Source organism: Oxyura jamaicensis, chromosome 3 (assembly GCF_011077185.1).
Source record: "Oxyura jamaicensis isolate SHBP4307 breed ruddy duck chromosome 3, BPBGC_Ojam_1.0, whole genome shotgun sequence".
NCBI classification, from domain to species: Eukaryota; Metazoa; Chordata; class Aves; order Anseriformes; family Anatidae; genus Oxyura; species Oxyura jamaicensis.
In genome coordinates this window covers 62,712,067-62,736,096 of record NC_048895.1, presented here as the reverse complement: position 1 = coordinate 62,736,096, position 24,030 = coordinate 62,712,067, and the positions used below count along the sequence as shown (strand labels likewise).

The window sequence follows — 24,030 nt, the reverse complement described above, 5'->3', positions numbered from 1 at the left end:
TTTTTTTTTTTTTTTTTTCCTGACTACAGGAACTGATCCCGCCAACAAACAAACAAAACAAACAAACAAACAAACAAACAAAACTGCTGAGAAAACTTAATTTTTTTAACATTTTTGAAAGAACTTTAGCTGTCAAATATTTGTTAAAAATCATTATGCCTCACATTGCTACAATATTTCTGATCTGGCACAAGAAGCCCTAAAATCAGATGCACCCTCTCATTGCATCCATCTGTTAACAAATGCTAACTGGGAACGGAATGAGGATATTTTTTACTCAAATGCTAAGATTTTGCTTATGTGCATGTTTACCCGTGTATTAAAACCAAGTTCTATTTCAGTCTTCTGATTTTTTTTTTTCTCAGTTACTTGTGATAGTAATGGAGATGGAAAAGTTACATAGCATCATCTAGTGGACATGTGCAAATGTACAGGAGCTTGCGATTGCACTATCCTTATTCACTCAAAATATCTGGCACCAGTACTAACTACAATGGAAAACGTGAGTTAAATTCATTATTTCCAGCTGTCAGCCTGTGGACTGTAAGAAAAAAATACAGTATTAGGCTAGAAACTGTGTCATGTTCACATTGTTAATATTCACTGTTGTAGAACAAGGATATCAAACACCTTGTTGCAAGGGGGTATTTTTTGTTTGTTAGTTTTTTTGGCAAATGAGCTTAAGCCAAATAATTTTGTAGTGGGATTTTAGTGTAAGGACAGTAAAAGCCCATGATCAGGGCCTATTTTCATTCTGATGTACTCACTTGTCTTTGACAAAATAAAATAGAATATTATTGATTTATTTGTTCAAAGGTCCAGAATCAGGAGAGGAATGCAAGGTTTCTGGCTCCAAGGCCAAGCTTTTGCAATTAAATTATTTAGAATAAAATGCCAAATAAATTGAGGAGGGAGCCGCAGACTTCAGGAACCTGCCCTCTGTGAAGCTTGGCTGTTCACATTCACTGCTCCGCAACTGTCTTCTGCCTCCTTCTAGAAAGATTAAGATTTCAAGGTTTCATGATTGTTTGCGTTTGACTGTATGCTATGTTAGTATGTCCCTCCATGTTAGCCTATAGTGAGGTCAATACTGAGGCAAAAATAGTGTCCCTGGTCTGTCATTTATATCTAGGTACAGTGTGAGACTTTCTTATACACCAGGGTGCAGGGTAGTTAGGCAGCTGAGGTCACGTTGGGCCTGATGACTGTGTCAATGACACTCCTTGCCATCTCTACCTGGTATTGCAGTTCCCCAGGAGCTGCAGCCTCTATTGCTGAGGAGATCAGCAGCTCCCTTCATCACCTGGATGGCATGAGGGATTCGGCTCATGGCTCCCCATCCGATCCTGCCGGATGGTTTCCCTCGGCCTGGCACCCAGTGTGAGCAAGGTCCATGTGGCTCCTCACTAAGGCCACGGTGCAGGCAGGGAGAGGACCAGCTCAGCTGGGACTGACTGCGAGTCACAGTGGCAGGAGGACAGAGAGCTGCATGGGAGGCTGAGGGAGAGCTACACCTCTTCTTTTAACAAAGATGATGGCAATTAAATATGAAAATTAAACATGACTCCGGTTGGGTAAGGTCATGTGTCACATTAGTTTCAGGAAATGGCTCTAAGGGGAGGCCAAGGATATTTTGGAAGCTGAGCATTTTTTCCCGTGAAGTGAGCAAGTCCACAGAGGTTCTAGTTTGACAGCACTTTCTGGGGACTAAAATTAATTCTTTTCAAATCCATTTAAAACACAATATTGGTTTCTCTTGTGTCCCTTAGAAAATCCAAGGCCCAATTCTGGGGCCTTGGGCCAAATATGGGCCCATGCATTAGAAAGCCCTGTCCTACAACAGTTGCTCACATGTGTTCAGCAGTGTTTTCATTCATTTTCATTATTGTCCCAAGCATGGGGACTTCTGTGGCACTTACATTTATGTTTCCTGTGTAATATAAGCAGGTACCAGCCAGCTACAGGAAGTATCATGGCACTAGTTCTCACAGGGTGGTATGTGTGGGCAGGTACGTAGATAGACATGAGTATTACATATGTATTACATATATTTCACAGGAATCTTTAAGCACTGGACACTTGCATTATGGAATTGATATCACTGTATATGAAATTGTGGCATGTGAAAAATCTCAGAAGCAGAGTTCTTGGGAGCATCCAGGTATTGTAGTTTGTGAAGTGATCCAAAAAGAAATAAAAGCGAACTAAGTGAAAAAAAGCATGAAAAAAATGGAGAACATAAATAATTATATTTTCCAGAAAAGCATTTGGTTTTAAAATTCTGTGTTCTCTCGTCATTCAACTAGGTGATGTGACATCACTCCATATACTATCATTTGGTCTCATCTCAAGATAATAGTAGCACTGTTATGCAAACATCTTTCTATACCCTATAATTTCTCACTTTTAATATCTGTCCATGTATATGTTTGCTTCTTACACATCTTTTCTAGGTATTATAATACCATTATAATATTTCAGAAATTACTGATTTGATGTAGGAAGTATATTTTAAATACACATCTTAATTTAAACAGATTTCAGATCTGTTTCTAGCCAGTTATTCACACTTCACTGAACAAGTCTAAAATCTATTTTTCTTGAAAAACACCCTTATTTCCTCTGTCGTTGCAAATGAAACAGCAGAGCCAAATTACTGTGTTCTATACCAACACAGAATATCAATTAGAAACAACAAGAGCGTTATTCTTTCACATGAGACAAGTAGAATTAGGCAATAAAAGTAAGGATGATTTATACATCATGTCTGTTATTTTACTACATTTCTTTTGAGTTGTCTTGTACCAAAATTTATTTTTCCTGCTTACACAGTAAAACCTAATTTATTTCTTTGTGAAAGATTTTTGCTAGCTCTACTTTCCTTTCTTGCAAGAAAGCTTCTCCCCTCCCCCTCCATTTTTTTTTTTTTTTTCCTAAGGAAAATGGCTGCAGCTGGAAGAAGATGAATAACAGTTCTCTGTAATTTTTCTCTGCAGTCTCTGAGTTTCAAGAGGTGAAAATATCTCCTGATTTAAATTTCTGAATTAATTGTTTACTCCTTCCAACTGGCAAAAAGATAAAAAAAGGCTTTGGTCCAAGTTTCTAATTGATTCTGTCATTTTGCATACTTCACATCAGATAGTCTGGGTGCTAACATCTAGCTAAAGATTTACTGCTTTGGATGTTTGTGCCTTTCTTTTAATGGATCTTTGCCATTATGCTGATTTTTTTTAATTAGTTATTCCCACTTATTCTCATTTTCATCTAATTAAAATGCCATACTAAAAATATAAGTGAGGATTCAGTTAATTTGTCTTATAAACGGATGCATAATTAATAAAAGATTGAAATAAAGCCAATTCTGATACTTTTTCTGCAGTTTGCTTTTTCCCTAGTGATATACAAACAAACAGCCAAAAGATTTCCTTGAATTTATAAGCAGATTTAGCTCTGCCTTTGAGTAACTCTCTCTGGACAAAATAGATATATATTATATTGCATTTAAACTCACCCTGAAGTTAGTAGGAAGCCTAAAAATATAGGTTAATTCAAATTTTCCTGTTTTCTTGTTTGTTTGTTTGTTTGTTGTTATATATATATATATATATATATATATATATGTTTAACATTGGTCCTGCAAGTAGGCCTTGTATGTACGTTTGATCCCAAATCATTATTTTTACCTTGCTGAAACTTCATTTTCTTCTAATATTAGCAACTAGAACTCTGGAAATGTTTGATTTACACTCATTTTTGCAACCATTTTCCCAGCCAGCTGTTTACCTAGCCAGCCTCATGGAAAAATGACTGTTTCATCAGGAAAAGGAGAGCTACGTATGGTACATATCCCACCATAGATATGAATCAGGTATTTTTTTAGAATTTAAGTGTTTGGCTTAGATTGGGAGCATTATTCATTATCAGTTTATTTTCACTTACTTTTAATTTGTGTATGTGTGTGTTACTGTGTGATCAATTCATTAGATAGCTCCTGTTTAAGAAAAAAAAAAAAAAAAAAAAAAAAGTGATTATTTTATTATGCCAATACTTCATTAGCAGAGATTATCAGCACAACTTAAAAACCTGAATTGTCAGGATCTGCAGCACAGGTTAATTCTTCTCTTGAAGCAGGAAACATGAAAAGACTTTTGCAGATGGTAGAACAGGAGCAATAGATAACACAAGAATGATGTTTTCCAAAGGAGGATTTATGGAGGAGCCATGATATGAAGGCATAGCACCTAATGTTTGCTCCACCACACATACCATGCAACTTCCCCTGGGATTCCTGGTGCTCTTAGCACAACTTGTATTGCTGCATTAGCAGTGGAGTCCACCCATGTGGCAATGGGCTTTGGCTGATGACCTTTTCTTGCAGCCGCACCCAAGAGAAGTGAAGTAGCAATTTAAAAATCCCTTTTATAGTCCTGTCGTGGGGTTTTGCTGGAGGACACTGAAGCCAGAGAGCTCCTCCTTGCCAAATATTAAAGGCGTGTGACAAATGGAACTAGAATATCTGTACAAAGCAGTAACTGCAGACAATAGCAACAGAGATTGGTGAGATTGGTAAGCAGTCCAAATATAGTCACTGCTACAGGTTTACCCAATAAAATACATGAAGAATAACTTCAAGTACAGTGTGGTCTTGTTTTCCTTGGAAGCAATCATAACCACTGGTGTGAGTGTCAGTGCCATGGTAAAGGGTGCCAGGTGACTGATAGGCTTTTTCCTACCAATATTCCATCTAGAATAAAACTCATTCTACTTACTGTTAGGATATTTGCCCTAAATGAGAGTGAGTTAATCCTACCTTTCAGTGCTGCTTTATGTGACTAAAGAACGGTGACATCCCCAGTTTACCTTTTCTCACCTGCAAAGCTCTGCATCAGTTCTGAGTTCATTCGAATGAGGGTAATGATGCCTCTTCTTTACTGGCTTGCAAGTTCCTTTCCCAGTGTCCCACTAGGCCTAAGGACTGGGACCAAACATGGGCCACCATTTCTTCTTATAATCCACTTCATTGGAAGAAACCCAGAAGAAAGACTGCTGGACAAAATCTTGCTGACTGCTCTACTTTTCACTCACTGAGAATACTTTGATATTTTACAGCCTTCATAAGCATGTTTTTTTCTCTTTGACACACAAACACACACACACACCAAGTACTGTTGTAGTCCAAATAGTATACTCTTTAAGAGTAAGAGACAATTAACTTAACTTTGTCTGTTTGTAAAAAATAAAATAAAAATAAAATAAAATAATAATAAAGAAAAGACATAACTGTTTAAACTTTATCTGCAGTGCATGAAAAGAGGTTGACATATCCAGAAAGAGATTCTTGTTAACACCTCAGGAACGTTTAACAAAATGGGATGCATTACCTACTGGAAGTGTTTGTCTCTCTGCATTGACTGTACAAGGAACCTATACAACTTAGACATGATGCCTAGTTGTTATGTGACTAACATTACAATAAGATAAATACCACCGTAAATGATGTTATCTTGTTTTATAAGCTTCTTTTCAATAGCCTGGTTTTCTCCATTGACACAGAAATAGTGCTGTTAATACATCATGTCAACTAATCTAGTTTAGTATAGAAGCTTATCAGCAGTTCTGCAGTTATCTTGAAGAAAACTGTGCAACCCAGCTGAAAAGTATGGTGTTTTCTCTTGAAACCTGGTAACAACTGCACATCAGTTCAGCATACCACTATCCACAAGATTTTTCCAGGTCTTTCTTCTGTTACAGGGTCTATAAGGGCACAGCCATACAGAGTAACTCGTGGAGTAGTTATTAAAACAGTGGTGAATAAAACAGTGATGCTGACATTACCAATAGTCTTCCTTAATATTCCACTCATTTAAAATGCTGACATCCCCAAAGTAATGGTTATGACTCAAGACCTGCCACTGGCACCACTCATGTCCTGTTGCCACCATGTGAATCCTCTCCTCTGCTCAAGGCGGTAAAAAAACATGACTGGATTCCAAGCTTGAAATGCCAGTGTGGAGACTTCTCAAAGGCAAGCTGTTGTCCTTAAAGTATTACATAAACTGTTGCAACTTATTTGTGCATGACATTAAGTGGGAAAATAGTACAAGATCTATAAAATTAATTATAATATTTTTCAGGAATATATATTTTTTTTCTTTAAATTGAACTCTTTAAAGATGAATTGGATTGCTAAAGTCCTGTTAGCAAAAGACAAAAGGTTCAGACTTTAACAGATGAAGGAATTCAGCAGAAGTTACTAGGCATATTTGTATTTTACAACTTATATCATGTAGTGTATAACACAAATCTTTATACATTGGCTCTAAAATTGGTATAAGGCAGGCATTTATGTCATTGATTTACCTTATTTATTATTTATATAATTATTTATTATTATATTAAGTCTTTGGAGAACTTAATGTTTTTGCATCCAGATTAGTAACTCATATTTGTATTCCTGCCCTGAGTAGTGTTAACAGGGACTGCCTTTCTAGATAACAGAGCAGAGGACAGGCTTCATCCAACAGTAAAGGTCCATACAAATTTGGAACAAGTCAATTTGCTACATTCAAATCTGCCATCAGGATATATATATATATGGAATTTCTGTGAAAACTGTAGGTATTTTTTCACATCTCTTTACTGTAAGCAATGAAACTGAAATAACTTCTGTAGTTCTCGCTAGGAGAATTCAAATTCTCTACTTTGACTGTATAAAGGCATAGAGAATTTAGACTCCCAAATCAGGCACTTTTTTAGTGACGGTGAAAATAATCCCCACCATTAATCAGTCTTTCATATTCCCAATCAACATTTCTGTCCTAGCATGATTATAGCCTTTGCACCATTTATTTCATAGAATCATAGGTTTCCTCTATATATCTTGCACTTTAGATAATGCCTTTCAGCATCCTTGCTTTTCAGGTGAGATTCACTGCTCATTACCTCAGTCAGAGCCATATATATATATATAGTGCAGTTCTTGGCATTTACCTTCAAGATTATTTTATAGAATGCCTTCTTTCAAGAAGAACAACTAAATTTTAAAATATTTCTGAAATTATTACAGAAAATGAAGTAACGACAATATTGATTTCATTTACTCTATTTGTTTATGTCTGAAGCTAAGCCTAAATTTCAACTGCTTCTACAGTCAGCCAAGAACAATACATTTCTCAGTGATGTATTTTAAAAGATTATTGTTCTGGACAAGCCTGATTCTCTGCTTTGGCCATCGAAGAAATCTGCATAGTTAAATTAATCTTGAAATGTTCATAATTTGCTGAGATAAATTCAATTCATTTGAACTTAATGAAAGGAAAAGTTGGTCATTTAAAATCTCTATAAGGGACCATGATTAGGCAAAGTGTTCTCGAGTCTATGATGATCTCTGCTTGCTTAAACACGCTGTTTTTCATTGTTTGTTGTTGTTTTTTTCTCATTAGTAGAGCCACAAATAAAAATCAACCATTGAAAAAAATTATGTTGTTTACTAGAAAGTCTCCTTAATATATAGAAAAGATGGAACATTTCTGAACTGAACTTATACATTTCTTTCGGGTCTACTGTTGGAAGTTTGCAGACAATTTCATCTTGCTCTCATCCAGGTTGTGTGTTTAGGGTACTTTACGCACACAATAACTGACCAAATCACAGAACTGCTTCAAAGAAAGTAAGCATTTGCAATTTTTCTCATGTGAAAGCATGGCTACAGAGATAAGAAATACATTTGTTTGCTGACCATTGTTTTGCAACAGTTCCTTATCTGAGAAAAAGCAGCTGTGTATTATGCAATCCTAGAAGTAGATGAGGTGAAGGTAGCTTGACAATTTCATTTATGTTGAAGTGTAACTAATTTATAAAACCGATTTTATCAGTGGAGGAGTGGCCTTTGTATTGCTTTTGGAGCCTGCAAGACCATGGAGATTTAACAGGAGACTTCGGGTCTTTATGGTGATCATTTTCACACAAATCAGACACTAAAAATACAGGTAGCTAGTTGCTACACATCACCCTGAAACTTACAACATTTTGTGATTTGAAGGCTGTAGAAAGTTGTCCCAAGACCAAAATATAAAGATATCAAAGGCAGCACCTGGCTTATGCCACTGTTGCTCCTTGGTGAGCACCCAGACCTTCCTCAGAGCACCTCATTTGGAGTCACTCAGCCTTGTGTCTGACTTAGGGGTGAGCTCTCTGATACTGATGTCTGATCTTTACCTGGAGGAACTAGGTAGAGAAAGGGGAAGATGGCAATTAGCAAAAATAACAGGGACAGAAAGGTTCATAATGCTACTGTGCAAAGCAGTACTGCAGCATGGCTGTCTTTCAGGAGGGTGGGTATACATTGTGGGCAGCACAGGGTTAGATATTGTCTTGTCAGGCTGATCACCCTTAAACATCTGCTGTTGCTTCCCAAACCTCACCAGAAGGACAGAGGCATAAGCATTACTCACAGCTTGCTCACCTGGCAAAGCCAGGTCAGGGTCACAGAAAAGAAGAAAGGGAGACAGGAGACCTCTGCAGTCTGAGTCATACTTTTTGCCCAGCCCTCACCTTTCATGATAAAAGCCCTGCAGCCACAAACACCTGGGTCACAAACCTCCAAAATGCGGACCTATGGTGGCATACATGCTCTTCTTCTCATAGCAACTGTTACCCTGAATCCAGCAGCTGCTGCAGCAGCGCAGAGTGACAAAGATGCCACTGGAGAACAGCTCTATCCCCCACTGTGGGACGATGTCCCTGAAAACCTGCTGAATTTCCCAGTTAAGGGCAACAAAATTGTCATCGATCCTTGGAACTATCGGGAACGACTGGGAGTGTATAAGAGCTTGCTAAATTCTTCAGCCAAATATTTTACCAACTTTGGATCCCAAAACCTTGGCAATATTCTCTGGGGATTGCCATTGCAACATGGGTGGCAATTCCGTACAGGTATGAACTGTGTCCTTAAGCTGCTAGAACAGCTAACGCTTTACCAGACACACTTTGGGGAGGGGGTCATTTTTTCCCAAGATTTCTACCTTGCAAGCCTCCTATATCCTCATATTGTAAATTTTTACATACAGTGCTAAGCTGGTGATTTGGAAGATAAATTCTCAATGAAGGCAAGACTTTGCTTTCTTGAGTAATACCTACTGGATTTTCTAATAAGAAAAGATATTACTAAACATAGAACTGATCAGAATCCAGAGGGACATCGGTTTAGAAACACTAACATCTCAAAAGAAGAGGGCAGTATTTCAGGTATCCGAAAATCTTTGAAAACATGTTCCCAGTCTTTCCAGCTTGTTGCAGGTTGATATTAGGGTCTGCACTCTGCAGTACTCTTCATAAATTGTTAACTGATGGGCTATCTTTGGCTGCTAATGTTATGATCTTTTGCTGGTGAGTTTTGCTGAGTTTAATTTCTAATACATATTGTTGAAAGTCTGCCTCTCCCACCGAGAATTTTCCCCTTCTTTGCCTTATATGATCAGATTAGAAGTAGCCCTGATACATTTAAAAATATATATTTTTTTACAAAAAGTCATTTTATTTATTATTAATATATATATATATGTTTTTAAAAACACGTTGATTTCTGGGGCAGTCATTTTTGTTCTCTAGTTGGCCATGCTGGGAAAACAGAGACAGAAACATGTGTAAAAGGTCCTTTGAGGCTAAAGCTGCAATATCTTATAAAGGGCTTTATTAGAGAACTTGTTCTCCCACATTGCTTCACAGGCAGGCAGCATGCACTGAAACCTTCCACACAAAGCTGGTGTTGGCTTGCTTCGTTCTAGCAACCAGGAAAGGCAGGAAGAAGGGAATAATAGGCAGTGTTGTTTGTAGAAACTGGTGCCTGGTGGTAAATCCTTCTTGCCACGTGTAAGCAAATGACTGGCTTTTGTTTTATGGGTTGTGCTCTATAGTTTCTTGAGGTCCTGGTTTTACTGAATGAGTATGTTCACCTGGAAGAAAACAGAGGCACTGTAGCTGGTGGTGAAGAAAGGCTGCCAGCATTTAATTTAACGGAAAATTAACCACTAGGTCAAAATGAGGAAAAGGAGGTAGAGCAAGCAAAATCTGAGCAGGCAACTAGCTGGAAAGCAGAGAGCAGTAGGGAGAACTTGGTTGGATTTTAAGCAGGAAAAGAAAGAGAAGATGAAGAGGATGGCTGATGCAGCAGGACAGTTGATCCAATGAGTGGCACAGACAAAGGTTCCTGGATTCAGAAGCTACACTTGAGTGGTGAACTTCTGGAAAAAAATCTAGTAATCTAGTGTGGCCTCATCTGCAAAGTGAAGCTGTGCCTGGTTGCAGTGACAGTCCCCAAACAGAGATGAGGGACATGGTGGGAGAGAGGAAGATTTGCACCTGGTTACACAGACAGGTAAAGACTTACTCTCATATAATTGGTCCATAGACAAGGAGATATATTTTTGAAATTACATGAACAAAAGGAGGGAAAAATAGTAGGAGAAATATCACACAACTAGAAAATTGTTTACAGAAAGAAATGTAGGAAGTATTGATAGATAAGGGGAAAAGAAAGGTTTAAATTTTGGTGTGTAGTAGTAAAGTTAGCAAATATTTAAGTCTAATCCAAATAGGCAGCTGGACTAGAATGACTGAAGGATTTGTGTATCAACATAATGAGTCTGGGCAATCAAAAGGAGGAAATAAATTCATGATGCTGGAAAGCAGATTTCTGCAAGAGCCACTGAAATATGTTGCATTAACAATCCTGTCTGGTCATGAAGGTTATATGGCTGAGAAACATTTTTCATGGATATGATTCTATATAAACCATAAAGAACAAGCGAAGCTACTATTTTAGTAAGAGTGGTACAAATATTTGTAATGACCTACTCATGGGCATAAAATTAAATAATTAATTTGCCCAAGCTTATGGTAGAAACAATGTTGGCAAGGCAGGATGTCTTGATGGGCAAGCCAGAATAGCTGATGAGAATGAGATTATGGAAACAGAAATCATTACTTTGGAGATGGAGCTAAACTGAAAGAGTCCTACCTACACAAACTGAGGAATCTGGGTACTCCCACTTGAAGGAATTGGCATATTGAAGTACAAATCCGGGAGCAAGGATTTTAGGAAAGTTTCAGGTGCTAAAATGTCTCAAGAGCAGGAAAAGCATTACCTATATTTAAGAAGAAGGAAAAGGGGATAAGGGCACAAATATTCTTATTCTTACCTCAACAGTAGGTAAGATATTGGAATAGGCATAGAAAAAATAATTTTAAAAAGACATGTAGCTAAATAGAAAAAGGGAAATAGTTTATGCTAATCTAAAATGGATTGTTGTAGACTAACTGGGTATGTTCTTTTATGATATAATTGATGTTTCACCCATGTCTAGAAATGCATTTCCTTCCTCTATAGAATCAAAACATTGAATGAAAGTCCTTTGTTACAGTCTCCAAATTAAGACAGAAAAGGGAATTGTAAATCTGACAATGGAATACCTAAAAGAGAGTTTAATGATGAGTGTTGCTAAGGGAAGTTTACAGTAAAGTGAAGGATATGCTCAGAGTTCTTCAATTATTGTTCTTGAGAACAACTGATCCTTTATTTTTTCTGTTAACAATCTTGTTTCAAAAAAAAATATCAAGGAAATCTTGCTAATGAGAAATCATGCACAAACTTGTTAATGATGTACAGCTGGGAGGCACTGTCAATACAGAGAAAGATTGGGATAGCTTGGATAAACATGAAGACTAAAATACTCATTTTAAGCACAAGAAATAAAGGGGAACAGAGAGGACAAACCTGGAGTGTAGGCCTGGAAGTGGAGTTAGTGCTTCAAGATGCAAGCAATTTAGACATATCCCATAATTATCACCAATACTTTCCAGGACTCTATTGTCCCAGAATGCCTAGGTTAATGATCTTTGGTAAATTTCAGGTGTAATTCTTCTGAAACATTTTGTTTTCTTTTTTTCTTTTCTTTACCCTTGCCTTTCTCCATTCAACTTCTTTGCACAACAGTGAACAACTGATGCCTACTGGTGGCCTGTGTGGAAATATGATATTGCAGGAAATAAAAAAATAAACAAAAAATCAAGTCTTTCTGTAACTCTTAAAAAATATAAATAAAAAAGTAACACTGAACCGCATTCTTCTCCATTGCAAGTTCCTGCTCTTGATGTTCTGCTACTGAAAGGCAGGAGCTTCAGTTGCTAGCATGCCCCAACACACATCCTCTGTCCAGTCAGATGGAGAAGATAATTAGGATAATCTCTATACAGATGGTTCATGATTCATTTTTCTCTTTGAGTAAAATGCATCAGGTGCCTAAAAGAAAATTTGTTTTGTTTTTTAAAGAATGCAATGAACTTTTCTGATCTGACAGAAGTGACAACGTCTGTATTCAGCTGACTTGTCAGAAAGTAAGTGCTCTGCATGACAGGGGTTGAGAGCTTCTGGAATCGCTCGTGGCATTGAGGCTGACCATGGCAATTTCGTGTCATATATTTAAAAGCAATTTTCCTGATTCCCTACATGACTGCTTACCAAGTGAAGTACATATCCAAGTGCTTTAAGGAATTATGCTATTCCTCCGTGTCACATGCTCAAAGTAAAATACACCTTACGTGCTGTCACAGATAATTGTAAAATGTCTTGCATGTTTGTTATGGCACAGATGCTTGAAAACTCTGCTAATCAGATACAACAATGTTTGCATGCTTAGCTTAACAGGAAGGCAATGTTTGTATGCATCATTAAACTGGAAGGGATTCTGTATCACACAACCCAATTAGGTGACACAATTACTAGCACATTTAATTTGTGCTATTCTCCTCATTAAACAGCTCTCCTACACTAGCAGCCTTGCATCTACTGAAAATGATGCATCAGCTATGCGTGTGTTTATGTCCGTATGCACATTCATATTTATATCTCTATAAAAATATCATTGTGATGTCCTAGTTTCAGACAGTTCCATAAACTCTCAGAATACATTTACAGTGAATTTTACAATGTGAACTGTAAAACATAGTCAAATTACTATGCGTTGTGTGAAATATTGACTGAGAAATTCAACTACGGTACCAACAGTATTTTATAAACCAGAACAACAGTAATTGTTCTGCTTCTCTGAGCAAAATTTTGCACGCTTTACTGGTATATATTTTTTTCCTCTCAGTGGGATTTCTCATGTAAAAAGATTGAGAAATATTTGGTGCATTCTTTCATTTTCTTCAGGCAGACTAGCAGATCCTTCCAGTGTGACTTCCTGTGGCTACGAAGACGGAGACCTGTGCATATCTGCAAGAAGCTGGTGGTCCTGTAAGTATATGCTATTACACTGTTATCCAAAGTATGATTAGTGTCCTAGAAGGCAATTCAGTCTTCCTTTCTCTTGGACTTCTATACTACAAAGTAATTGCAGTGCTACACAGTTCTTCATCAAAAACTTGCAGCAAGACAGCAAAATATGAGTGAATGAAAGGAAAGTAATTAACTTTTACTACTGTTTTGTGCAAGGAAAAAAAAAGCAAATTGAAGTTTTAAAACGCAAAAATGCATGTAAAAATATGCAAAAAATTTTACATGCAAAAATGCATGTATAAACATGGGTATCTGTATACCCACCATGATAGGTATCTGTATTTGTAGACACTTGTAGAAATTACAGAGAATGAAAGAAAGGGATTCTTTTTGCCCACAATGTTCAAATAACTTTGCTATCTTCATCACAGTGACATTTTTCCAGTGGAATCTCAAGTATCCAGCAAAAAAACAGTTATTACTTTGACTTGGCATACATAAGCTGCAAGACAATTTCTATTGACTTTGGACTTCTAGTAGGCTGATTTTATATATATATATCTATGTTTATTTTCATTATTATTCTGGTAAGTAGCAACAAACTGAAGACAGAGAGAGAGAAAATGTAAAGATCTGAATTTCTAACATCATTGTCACTGGCATTCTCATTGTTTTCCTCAACAGGTCTGAATACACACATCCAGATTTGGAAAAAAAAAAAAAAAAGAGAGAGAGACAGAGAAACATCCAAAATCCCCATGTTGTTCTGATATTTTTGTTAATTCATGAGAGATCAAGAAATTGGCTTTGATAGTCTGTGGGTTTTTTCTTAGCATGAGACACACAAGAATTTTATTTGTAAAAAGTGTACCATAGGTGTAACTAAAAATGGGTCTTTCGATTGCACCTAAGGAAATAATAGCAAGCAGTGATGGTGAGATCAAATCATATTTGGAACCACCTTTGCATTAGGCAATGCCAATAAAAAACAAGGTAACAAATGTTACTGAAGGAATAGCTGTGTGCTAACTCAGCCAAAGTGCTCACTAACTCAGTGCTCTTGGCATCAGTACTGGTAGATGTGGCAGGGCACCTTCTCCTGTGGGATGTAAAGGTAGATCTACTGCATCCTTTGCAAGGATCATGGGAAAAATTACAGTGTGGGGGACAGTAAACTGTAACCAGGTTTTTAAATAGAAAGCAAAGAATAGTTTTGTTCACTTCTTGCTAAGAACTTTGCAGAACAGGAAAGGATATGATCTGGAATGCCTCATGCAAGACAAGGGTGTCCAATTATTGTTCTGTAGGACATCCCAATGAGTAACACTTTAAGCATCAATATAAAAGACACCAATACTACAATGCTCTTTGTCTCAAGTGCAAGTATTGACAGCAGCCCTGATGAGAAGGACCTGTGTGTGTTGGTTTATGAGAAGCTTGAAATAAGTTGGCAATGTGAGCCTGCAGCCCACAAAGCCAACCATATCCTGGGCTGCATCAAAAGAAGCATGGTCAGCAGGTCAAGGAAGGTCATTGTACCCTTCTACTCTGCTCTCGTGAGACTCCACCTGGAGCACTGAGTTCAGCTCTGGGACCCCCAGCACAAGAAGGACATGAACCTATTAGAGCAAGTTCAGAGGAGCTTTGGGCACCCTGGTCTGGTGGGAGGTGTCCCTGCCCCCTGCCAATGGGGTTGGAGCTAGATCATCTTTAAGATCCTTTCCAGTGCAAACCATTCTATGATTCTAAGTACACATAGAATAATTAGTGTCAGAAAAGACCTCCAAGATCACCTGGTCGAACCATCTCCTTACCACCAGTGTCACCCACTAAACCATGTCCCTACACACCAGGTCCAACCTTTCCTTGAACACCTTCCACCACCTCCCTGGGCAACCTGTTCCAATGCCTGACTCCTTTTTCTGAGAAGAAATTTCTCCTGATTTCCAACCTGAACCACCTCCCCTGGCACAACTTGAGGACAGTTCCTCTTGTTCTATCGCTAGTTAACTGCAAGAAGAAGCTGCATGTGTAGTTTATTCCCCTCTACTCTATTTACAGCCAGCATGCTATGTGGAAAAAGAGTTCTCAAAAAATCTGTACATAGATTTTCACAGAGCTGGTCTTACAAGGTAATTTTTTCTGAGCCCGTGAAAAAACCATAAATAATAGTTGAATTTTGTCATTTGATAGAACAGAAATACTTAAATAATTTGTCTGCACCAAACCTCAGTAACATATTTCATACAGTCTAAATAGAAGGATAGTTTTATTTCCATTATTGAAAAGCTGAATGAACACATTCTTTAATAATTTAAAATAATAACAATAAAATTTCCTTTTTGTTTGATCAGAGTCAAAGACAATAATTTTAGGCTCTCTTTTTTTTTTTTTTTTCTTTCTTTTTTTTTCTGAAACTGGAACTGACTATTTTGGAAATATTATCTACTATTTTTTTCAGAAATGGAACTGACAGGTAGGACAGGAGGAATAAAGAAAAAGCCTGACCTATAACTTACAATCAATACCTATAAGTTACTGTAATAAAATTATGTAAAACTCTCTTTTTTTAAAAAAAAAAATATATATATATATAAAGGCTTCTGGTTTTAATATTCTTTCCCTTCATTGGAAAGAGAAGGCCATCCACTCCTCTTCATCTAATACATTTTCCCTCTATCACTTCCGTCCATTGCTCCCTCTGCTTTCCTGCTGTCCTGCCACAAGTCCCCCTTTCCGCAAGACCTGCAGGTGAGCTGCAGTGAAGAGCTCTGTCCCTCCCTCCATGCCAGTGCTTTATTGTCGAGGCTCTTTGAATGAAGCTTCTGCCAGTGAACCAGCAATTGAATATATATATCTTCATGTCATTAAAGGCATGAGCACAGAGTAAATGTAAAACATAAATTTAGAGTAAAATCAAAGCTCACTGTGATACTCAATCCAACTGCTAAGTTCAATTTCCCATCTCTGAGGTGGACTAGGTACTCTGGGGGAAGGTGTCCCACACAGTGGCAAGTAAAAAGGGTCACTGCATAGCCCTGTACAAGTGGAGGACCTTCCCGGAACAAAAACCTGCATTCCTGCTCTTCACTTACTTCTAAACACTGCAAGTCTGCATGATACCGCTTTTGTTGCCTCCAGAAAATGTATAAACTCAGTCTTGATTTACCATATTGCAGCAGCAACACACAAAAAGGGTTTCAGACTGCACAGCAATGCCTCTTACTGTTCTAAGGATGTATGTGCTTTTGGTTGGCCTTCAGGGTGACCCTGTCTAGAATGCGTAGTCATACCAAGCCAGGAATGAGCTTAAACCAGAAATTCATATTTCATATGCCCCAAGGTGTGTGAGACAGTCCTTGTTACACTGCTACTTAAGCATGAGCAAATGAATTCTCAGCTCAATGGCTCAAAGCTACCCACCCAGGAGGGAAAACATCTAGGCTTTAGCCTGTTCTTCACTGAAAGTCATTAAAATTTATTTCTACAGAGAAGGACACAATTAAGGGGAGAATTTAAAAATTTCTTCCTAAATGAAGGACATCAAATATCTGTATGGGCACTCTCACAGGAGATGTGGTCCAGCACAGGCAGGAACTGAATCTGGGCTTTCTACAGACCGGGTCTGACTGCTCTAACTTATGGATCAGACCACAGGAAGCCATCATCCTAAAATAAGTCTTACCAAATCGGCTGAGGTCATTTCCAAGAAGTTTCCAATGAGTGAAACGTCTCTTTTAAAAATAAAATCAGTTTACAGGAAAATATTGCTAGGACTTGCCTTTTCCTTTCTTATATTCTTAGGATGTATACAGAGGTTTTTTTTATGAAAGCAATACCTGTCATGTCATGTTGGATGGAGGACCTCTTAATCTTTCACCCTGATCATCATTTTCTGTGCTCAGTTTGCAACTAGCATTTCAAAGGCTTTTAATGTTTTATCCATGGTAACCTATAAAGATCTAATTTTACCTTTAGTTTTTCAATTTCTGCAAAGTATAGCACACTGTCAGCTCATGCAAGACTATTAATGGGCAATATATAAATCAATATTGCAAATCATATCTGAATCAATACAGATATTATCACCAGCGCATTTCGGCACATACATATATCTCACTGCTTAACATAGTTGTATCACTGGCAAGTTGAAATGACCACATTTGGTGTTGGAGAGTTTCCATTTCTCTGGGTGGGAACTTTTCATTGCTAGTGGGTAGTGCCTCTGCATTTTTAATTATCATTACAGGTATGAATTACTACCTGGCTGTCATACCCTTTCTGGGAGCAGTGGAAGCTGGCCTCTTTCGAGAGGTGCCGTATGAGATAGAATTACTGCCACCAGAGGAGCGAAGAGATGATTTCTGCTATAGCGTTGCCGACTGCCGTTCTCGCACTCCTGAGCTCATGGATAAGTGGAAGGCCTATTTTGAAGTAAACAATTTCAAATTGAAATAAACAATTTTACTTTTTTACTTTTCATGTTTTGTAAGAGATGATACCAGAACATTACTTAAAAGTATTAAGATTTAGGGAGCTCGATTTGCTTTCAATAACAGCTTGATAAATAAAGTAAGAAATAGAAAAGTGGGAAAGCATGACATAGAGTGACGCATTTATTTTGGTGTCTGTCCTCAGAGACTGTTTCATTAACAGTTATACTTGCAGTCTTAATATTAGCATGTTAAATTGCTAGCATTAGCATTCAAGATAGAACATTACCCTTGAGAAATGGCCTCGTGCTGGTTTTTGTAGGGCTCATTTATTCCTCTGAACATCTAAACAACTTGAAGTTCTGAAACTTCACTGAGAAGGGCATTTATTTATGCAAGTACATATTCTCTTTCCTCCTTATTCAGTTGCTCTCTAATCCCAAAGATATCAATATTTCTTATTTCATAGATTTAATAACTATTTTTAAAGATAGACATCTTTATTCAATGTCTTTGTTAGTAGTCAAGTAATAGATAACAATCAGAAAATTAGAACTGTAAGTTCTTCTTGACAACTGTGAGCAGGTTTTCAGAGTAAGACTGGATTTGTTTTCTTCAGATTCTTTATTGTAAACAGTAAACATTGTATTGTATTGTATTGTAAACAGTGTTTAGGAAGTTGTTATAAATGATCTACTTCTCAAATAGCCGTAATGATAACCACTAAGACCCATATTCTTATTTTTTTGAAAAATCTGCAGCAATTGCAGCTGAAAGAGTACAAACAATTTTTCAAGGAATCCTGTATTTTAGCATGGAAGCTTCAATGGCACTCAGATACACAAGTCCACTGAATTATTCTGACAGAATGCCTACATTATGTGGGAAAAACACTCTGTTGAAGAATAGCAAATCCCTTTAACTTCAGTGGGAACATTAATTCACTTTACAAATAGATATTAATCATCCTTTTCTCCCTATGTCAGATATTACAGTTACTTACAAAGTAAAAGTAACACATTCTAACTACTCAAAAGCAATTTCCCTTAGGCTGCAAACTTACTCTTTTGTGTGATATGTGTGGAAGTCTGAAAAATGTATTGGGTTTGAACCACCCTCTCATTTCTCTGCCTTTTCCCCTCCCTGCTGCTGTAGTATCTGCTGTCTACAGAGCAAAAAGCCATGGGCCCTGCAACGTTCTCCTCTTTGATACTGGATGACGCTCTCCATTACATGTGGAAGGCGCACGTTGCCTCCATTGCCTACGCGCTACCCAAGTTCCAGGACAGGTATGGGAATCAGAGAGGTGGCCGGGGGGACCTTCCCATCCCCATGACTGTTTGTAAGGATAATGTCTGAACAAAGACTGTATGAGGTTTTGGGCTAGAAGCAGTGTCTAACCTGGCCAGAGGCAGTGATGCTAGGAGAAATTAGGTGTAAAGTGCTGAAAGAGACTTTAAGTCACTGTGACACCAAGACCACTCAGGATTTTATAATGAACAAAATGCATTTGAAATAAATGATAAACTACTGTGTTCTATGTGGATTTCAATTATCTGTTACATTTTTATTTTGATTTATTTCAGCTTAAGATATCTCTCTGATCCAGAAGCAAATTTTGGTGAAGACTGGGCTAATGCTGTAGATTTCATTGCAGCCACACATTTCAGTACAGATTTACAAACCACAAACAACTTCCAGGCTTTCTTGCCTCAGAGGATGCTTGTTGAAGGGGATGTCTTGCCATCCATCAGTGGCTTCAGTCCACAGCAAAACAGAGTCCTGCTCTCATTGAGAGCTCTCCACAAAGCAAATCAATTAACAGGTAAGAGCCCCACCTACAGCTGTCTGTCTGTAGTCCATATGCACTTCGTCTTGTTCTTTGTTTCAATAGCTTCCTCCACATGAATGCGATCTTCAATATAGTATAATCACTTCCTGGAGATAAAACAGTACAGCTAAAAATACAGCCACAAGTAAACAATGCACCAGAGAGCAAATGCATCAATGGGATAACACTGATAGTATGTGGTAAGGATTTCACATGAGACAAGGCATCATATGTTGGAGCAGATGACCTTGCTTTTTTTTCCTCTAATTTACACAGGAACTTTACAAACAAACACTAGCTTGCATTTCATCATTTATGGAACCATTAAAAATGTAAATGAACTTACTAGATCAGTTGAAGTCATTACAAAAAATGGAGAAATTATCACAAACAATGGTTTGTGTGCCAACTAGTGTTCCGTTGTTTTGTTGTTGTTTGTTTTATTTTGTTTTCCCTCTCAATCTTTTGTCTAACAGAAGATACCTCCCCCAGTAAAAGTTGTTCTTAGACAATCGCTTTATCTAAAATAAGTTCTGCATCACCATCCAGCGGTGAGACATAGAATTACACTCTTCCGAGGTTTCTATTCATTCGTAGAGACAGCTGGGCTGGATGGTTTGTTTTTTTGTTGTTTGGTTGGTCGGTTTTTGTTTTGGTCCATTATGAGGAAAAGCTATTTTGAATCTTTAAAGGAAAACACCATATAAAAATATAATGTCAAGCTAGTATTCAGAGCCATAGCACATTTTCTGAGATCTTTTGTCTATACACTTCAGTGAAAATTTTCTCTCTAGCTGTATTTATAGCTGGAAAAGGCTGTTTGATGAATCTATTCAGTGTGACAAAAGAGCATCACAGAGCTTTCCCTTGCATATAATGTGAGGGTACCTCACAGTTTGAATAAGGAACTTGACAGCTCTGTCCTGTGCCTCGTAGCTTATGTCATAGTTCAGGGTTTCTTTACCTATCTCCAGGTCCAGTCCCCACAGTGGGAGGGGAGGAAAGCACAGTAAGTAAAAGCAGGACTAACAGGGTAGCAAGCAGGGGACAGAGAACCAGGGCAGTGGAGCAGATGAGAGCAGCACTGGAGGGAGAGAGGAGAAAAGGCATGGATGCTGAAGGCAGTAGGGGGAAGGAAAGAGAGGGATGAAGATATTTCATGTGGGTGCAGCCGTAAACTACAAAGTAAGTATCTGAAATTCCTGGCTTTGCAGGCTGAAGATTTCCCTGATGCCTTGAAGGAATGGGCTTTGCATTCAGCTGAGAGTTAAATGCAAGCTATCTCAACCTGGTGATAGCTTTGCAGATCAGAGATGGAACTCTAAACTATATCTAACTATATGTGGGTCTGGTTCCACAGTCCCAAAGGGGATCTGAAAAGCTAAACCTTGTTGCTACAGCGCTCAGATAACAAAAAGTGACATACTGCTTTTGTAGAGTCAGATTCTTCAAACTTTTAAACATGTTCTGTGAGAAGTGGAGTCTGTGGAGTTTGTGGTGCTGCAAACTTCAGCACAGAGAGAAGGTTTCAGGAATTCATAGGAGAGGACCCTGTACAGCCCACACTGAGTTCTGATTTATTGATTCAGTTTGGTTACTCTTTATTTCCCTCTAGCTGCCTCTCCCAGTTTAGCAGGGAGCCATATGGAAACACTGCTAGGCTGCTATGGTGATTTCACACAAATTGGCAGCTCAGCACCACCATGCTGCTCTCTCATTCCACCTCCTCAAAAGGATAGGAGGAGAAAATATGATGAAAAAAAGCTCATAGGTTGAGATAAGAACAGGGAGATCACTCAACAATTATTGTCACTGGTAAAACAGACTCAGCGTAGGAAGATTAATGAAATTTTTTGACTACTGATAACAGACTAGAGCAGTGAGAAACTGAAAGCAAACTAAAAATACTTCCTCCGTCCATCCACCACCCTCTTCTTTTACCTCCTCCCAGCCAGCACAAGGGAATGCAGGCTCTGGTCAGTCCCTGATGCTTCATCTCCTCCACTCCTTCACAGTCACTCTCTGCTGGAGCAAACTGCTCCAGCACGGGTCCCCCACGGGCGGCAGCTCCCCCCAGACCCCTGCTCCTGCGTGGGCTCCTCTCCACGGGCTGCAGCTCCGGCCGGGGGCCTGCTCCTGCGGGGGCTTTCCATGGGCCGCAGCCTCCTCAGGGCCACCTGAGGGCTCCCCCGGGGGCTCCTCCACGGGCTGCAGCGTGGAGATCTGCTCCATGTGGGACCCATGGGCTGCAGGGGGACAGCCTGCTGCACCAGGGGCCTCTCCACAGCCCGCAGGGGAACTGCTGCTGCCTGCCTGGAGCACCTCCTGCCCTCCTTCCTCACTTGGTGTCTGCAGGGCTGGTTCTCTCACGTTTTCCAACTCCTCTCTCCCAGCTGCTGTTACACAGCAGTTTTATACTTTCTTAAATCTGCTCTACTTGACATGCAACATCTGTCACTGCCTGGCCAGCAGCAGGTCCCTTTTCAAACTGTCTGGAGCTGGCCCTTATCTAACATGGGGTAGCTGTTGGGTTCTGCTCACAGAGGACACCCCTTCTGCTCCCCCCTCAATGCCTGCCCCCTTATGACCTTACCATGTAAACCCAGAACAGCTGCCTGTTACGTTTCTCCACTAATAGACAGTCAGAAGAAGCTTTACTGTTCATGCTCTGCCCCTCAGGGGTATCTGAAGGCAGACAGGCAGCAGCCGTGTTAGCTGATACCTCTCCTGCTCTCCTCACAAGACTACCTGGAGTAGGGCAGGCTCTCCATGGCCACCGGGACAGGCAAGAGGACAGACAGATTGCTGCCTTCTCTTCTTACCTCACCACCTCCCTGATAAAATACAGTGGGAATCTAATTCTTCATGTTTTACAGGTGAATAAGGAGAATAATTAAACTGCTCTTGGTTTTCTTGTAGACTTTTTTTTTTTATTATTTTTTTTTCCTTCTCTTAGATTTCCTCTGTGGCCCCTGTATCCATCATAAAGATCAGCACTGAGTTGTGGGGAGCAGGCAATGAGCACTGTACAAACTGGTGCTAATGCTGGATGGGTCAGGCACACTTAATGGAGAACAACCGGTTGTTGCCTGGATTAAAATGTTGGGGTTATTTTCTTCTTTAGCTTGAGTCTTTAACTAGGCAGAAGGGCAAAATCTTGGTAGATTTAGAGTAAAAACAATGATCTGCATGGTTGTAACCACCAGGCCATTGTTTCATAAGCTATGAAGCTATGTGCAATTGCAGAACAAGACCCTAACATGCATCTTCAATCATTTTGACTTGCAACACTGGTGACAAGGGAACAAGGCAAGTTGTCTATCAATACAAAGGAACCTGAGCTGAATGAATGGCTTGTGTCTCCCTACATAGCTGTAGGCAATTATTACCCCATTGGTGTGTTCCAGCTTTGTCTACATTTCACTATCCACAGGAGAGTGGTAGGTGTTTGTTGCCAGACATGCACTTTATCCCTTGTGTGCCGTGAGCTGCGTGTGCTCCATGTTAATTTGAAAATGTCATGTTGTGTTTCTTTCCAAGGAGGACTGCTGTTGAAACTCTGGAAAAAGGCTATGTCTACTGAAGCAGGAAGAAAAATAGGCCGAAAACTGATTGAAGACTTGGCTTCTGGCCAGAATTTTGACTCAGTGGGAATATATAGAGATTTGAAAGGAGTTGATTTGACAGCACGAAGTTTCCTGAGAAAAAGCAGTTCCAACATTGATTGATTTAATCTTTTAGCAGCTATGTATCTGGTAAAATGGTCTTGGTAATTTCTTACAGCAGGATTTCCTGAGTAGCCATGTGTGCACCTCTCTCATATTAAATCAATATTTTTATCCTTAATTTTCCTAATTAGCTCATTTGCTTAACTTGTTTCCTTATAAATAAAATGCCTCACAGAAAATCTGACTTTATTACTTTTTTTGACTTCGGAAATAATGTATCATTATTGGAGAAAAAAAAAAAAAAAAAAGCAAATTATATTCTGTTTCAGACTGCCTTTTTTCTTTTTTTTTTCTTTTTTTTTTCTTTTTTTTTTTCCCCCTATAAACAGGGATCCCACCAGATATGTAATTACTCAGGCCCTTTATGGGTGGTCACCCAAACAGGTGGTCACCCAAAACTTTTATTTGAAGTTATGATCCCAAGCCAATGCCTTGACAGTTTCCCACCAAAGTTGTTTTACAGACCAGCTGCAAATAACTTTGAATCTATCAGGCTTTTCAGATTAAACACTTGAATGCAAATGGATTTCCTTCCTATGATGCTATGTAACAAATAAGTGCCTCACCTGGTACTCAGGAGCCAGCCCTGAGAAGTCCTAAATCCAGTGAGCTTATTCTGCAGAAGTTCTTACATGACCAATAAAGATTTCTGTTATTCGATTTGTTACACTTACCACGAGAAAACATTGATCTATCTACCAATTTATGTAATTATGTAGTCTGTATAGCCACAGGTTGATTTTCCATGTGTACATTAGATGT

At 38.7% G+C, this 24,030-nt stretch overlaps 1 protein-coding gene and 1 long non-coding RNA gene across 2 annotated transcripts; both read left to right on the top strand.

Annotated features, from left to right (window-relative positions):
- The first annotated feature begins 378 nt into the window (after window positions 1-378).
- Window positions 379-2,184, top strand: LOC118164816. Its single transcript, XR_004749682.1, has 2 exons — window positions 379-502; window positions 1,257-2,184. It is a non-coding gene; the product is annotated as an uncharacterized LOC118164816 (long non-coding RNA).
- A 6,416-nt stretch (window positions 2,185-8,600) lies between these two features.
- On the top strand, window positions 8,601-23,508 carry C3H6orf58 (chromosome 3 C6orf58 homolog). Its single transcript, XM_035323212.1, has 6 exons — window positions 8,601-8,934; window positions 13,211-13,294; window positions 17,526-17,710; window positions 18,865-18,998; window positions 19,296-19,534; window positions 23,081-23,508. The coding sequence occupies exons 1-6, from the start codon at window positions 8,607-8,609 to the stop codon at window positions 23,266-23,268; spliced, it is 1,158 nt and encodes a 385-aa protein (XP_035179103.1). The 5' UTR covers window positions 8,601-8,606; the 3' UTR covers window positions 23,269-23,508.
- Window positions 23,509-24,030: the final 522 nt, after the last annotated feature.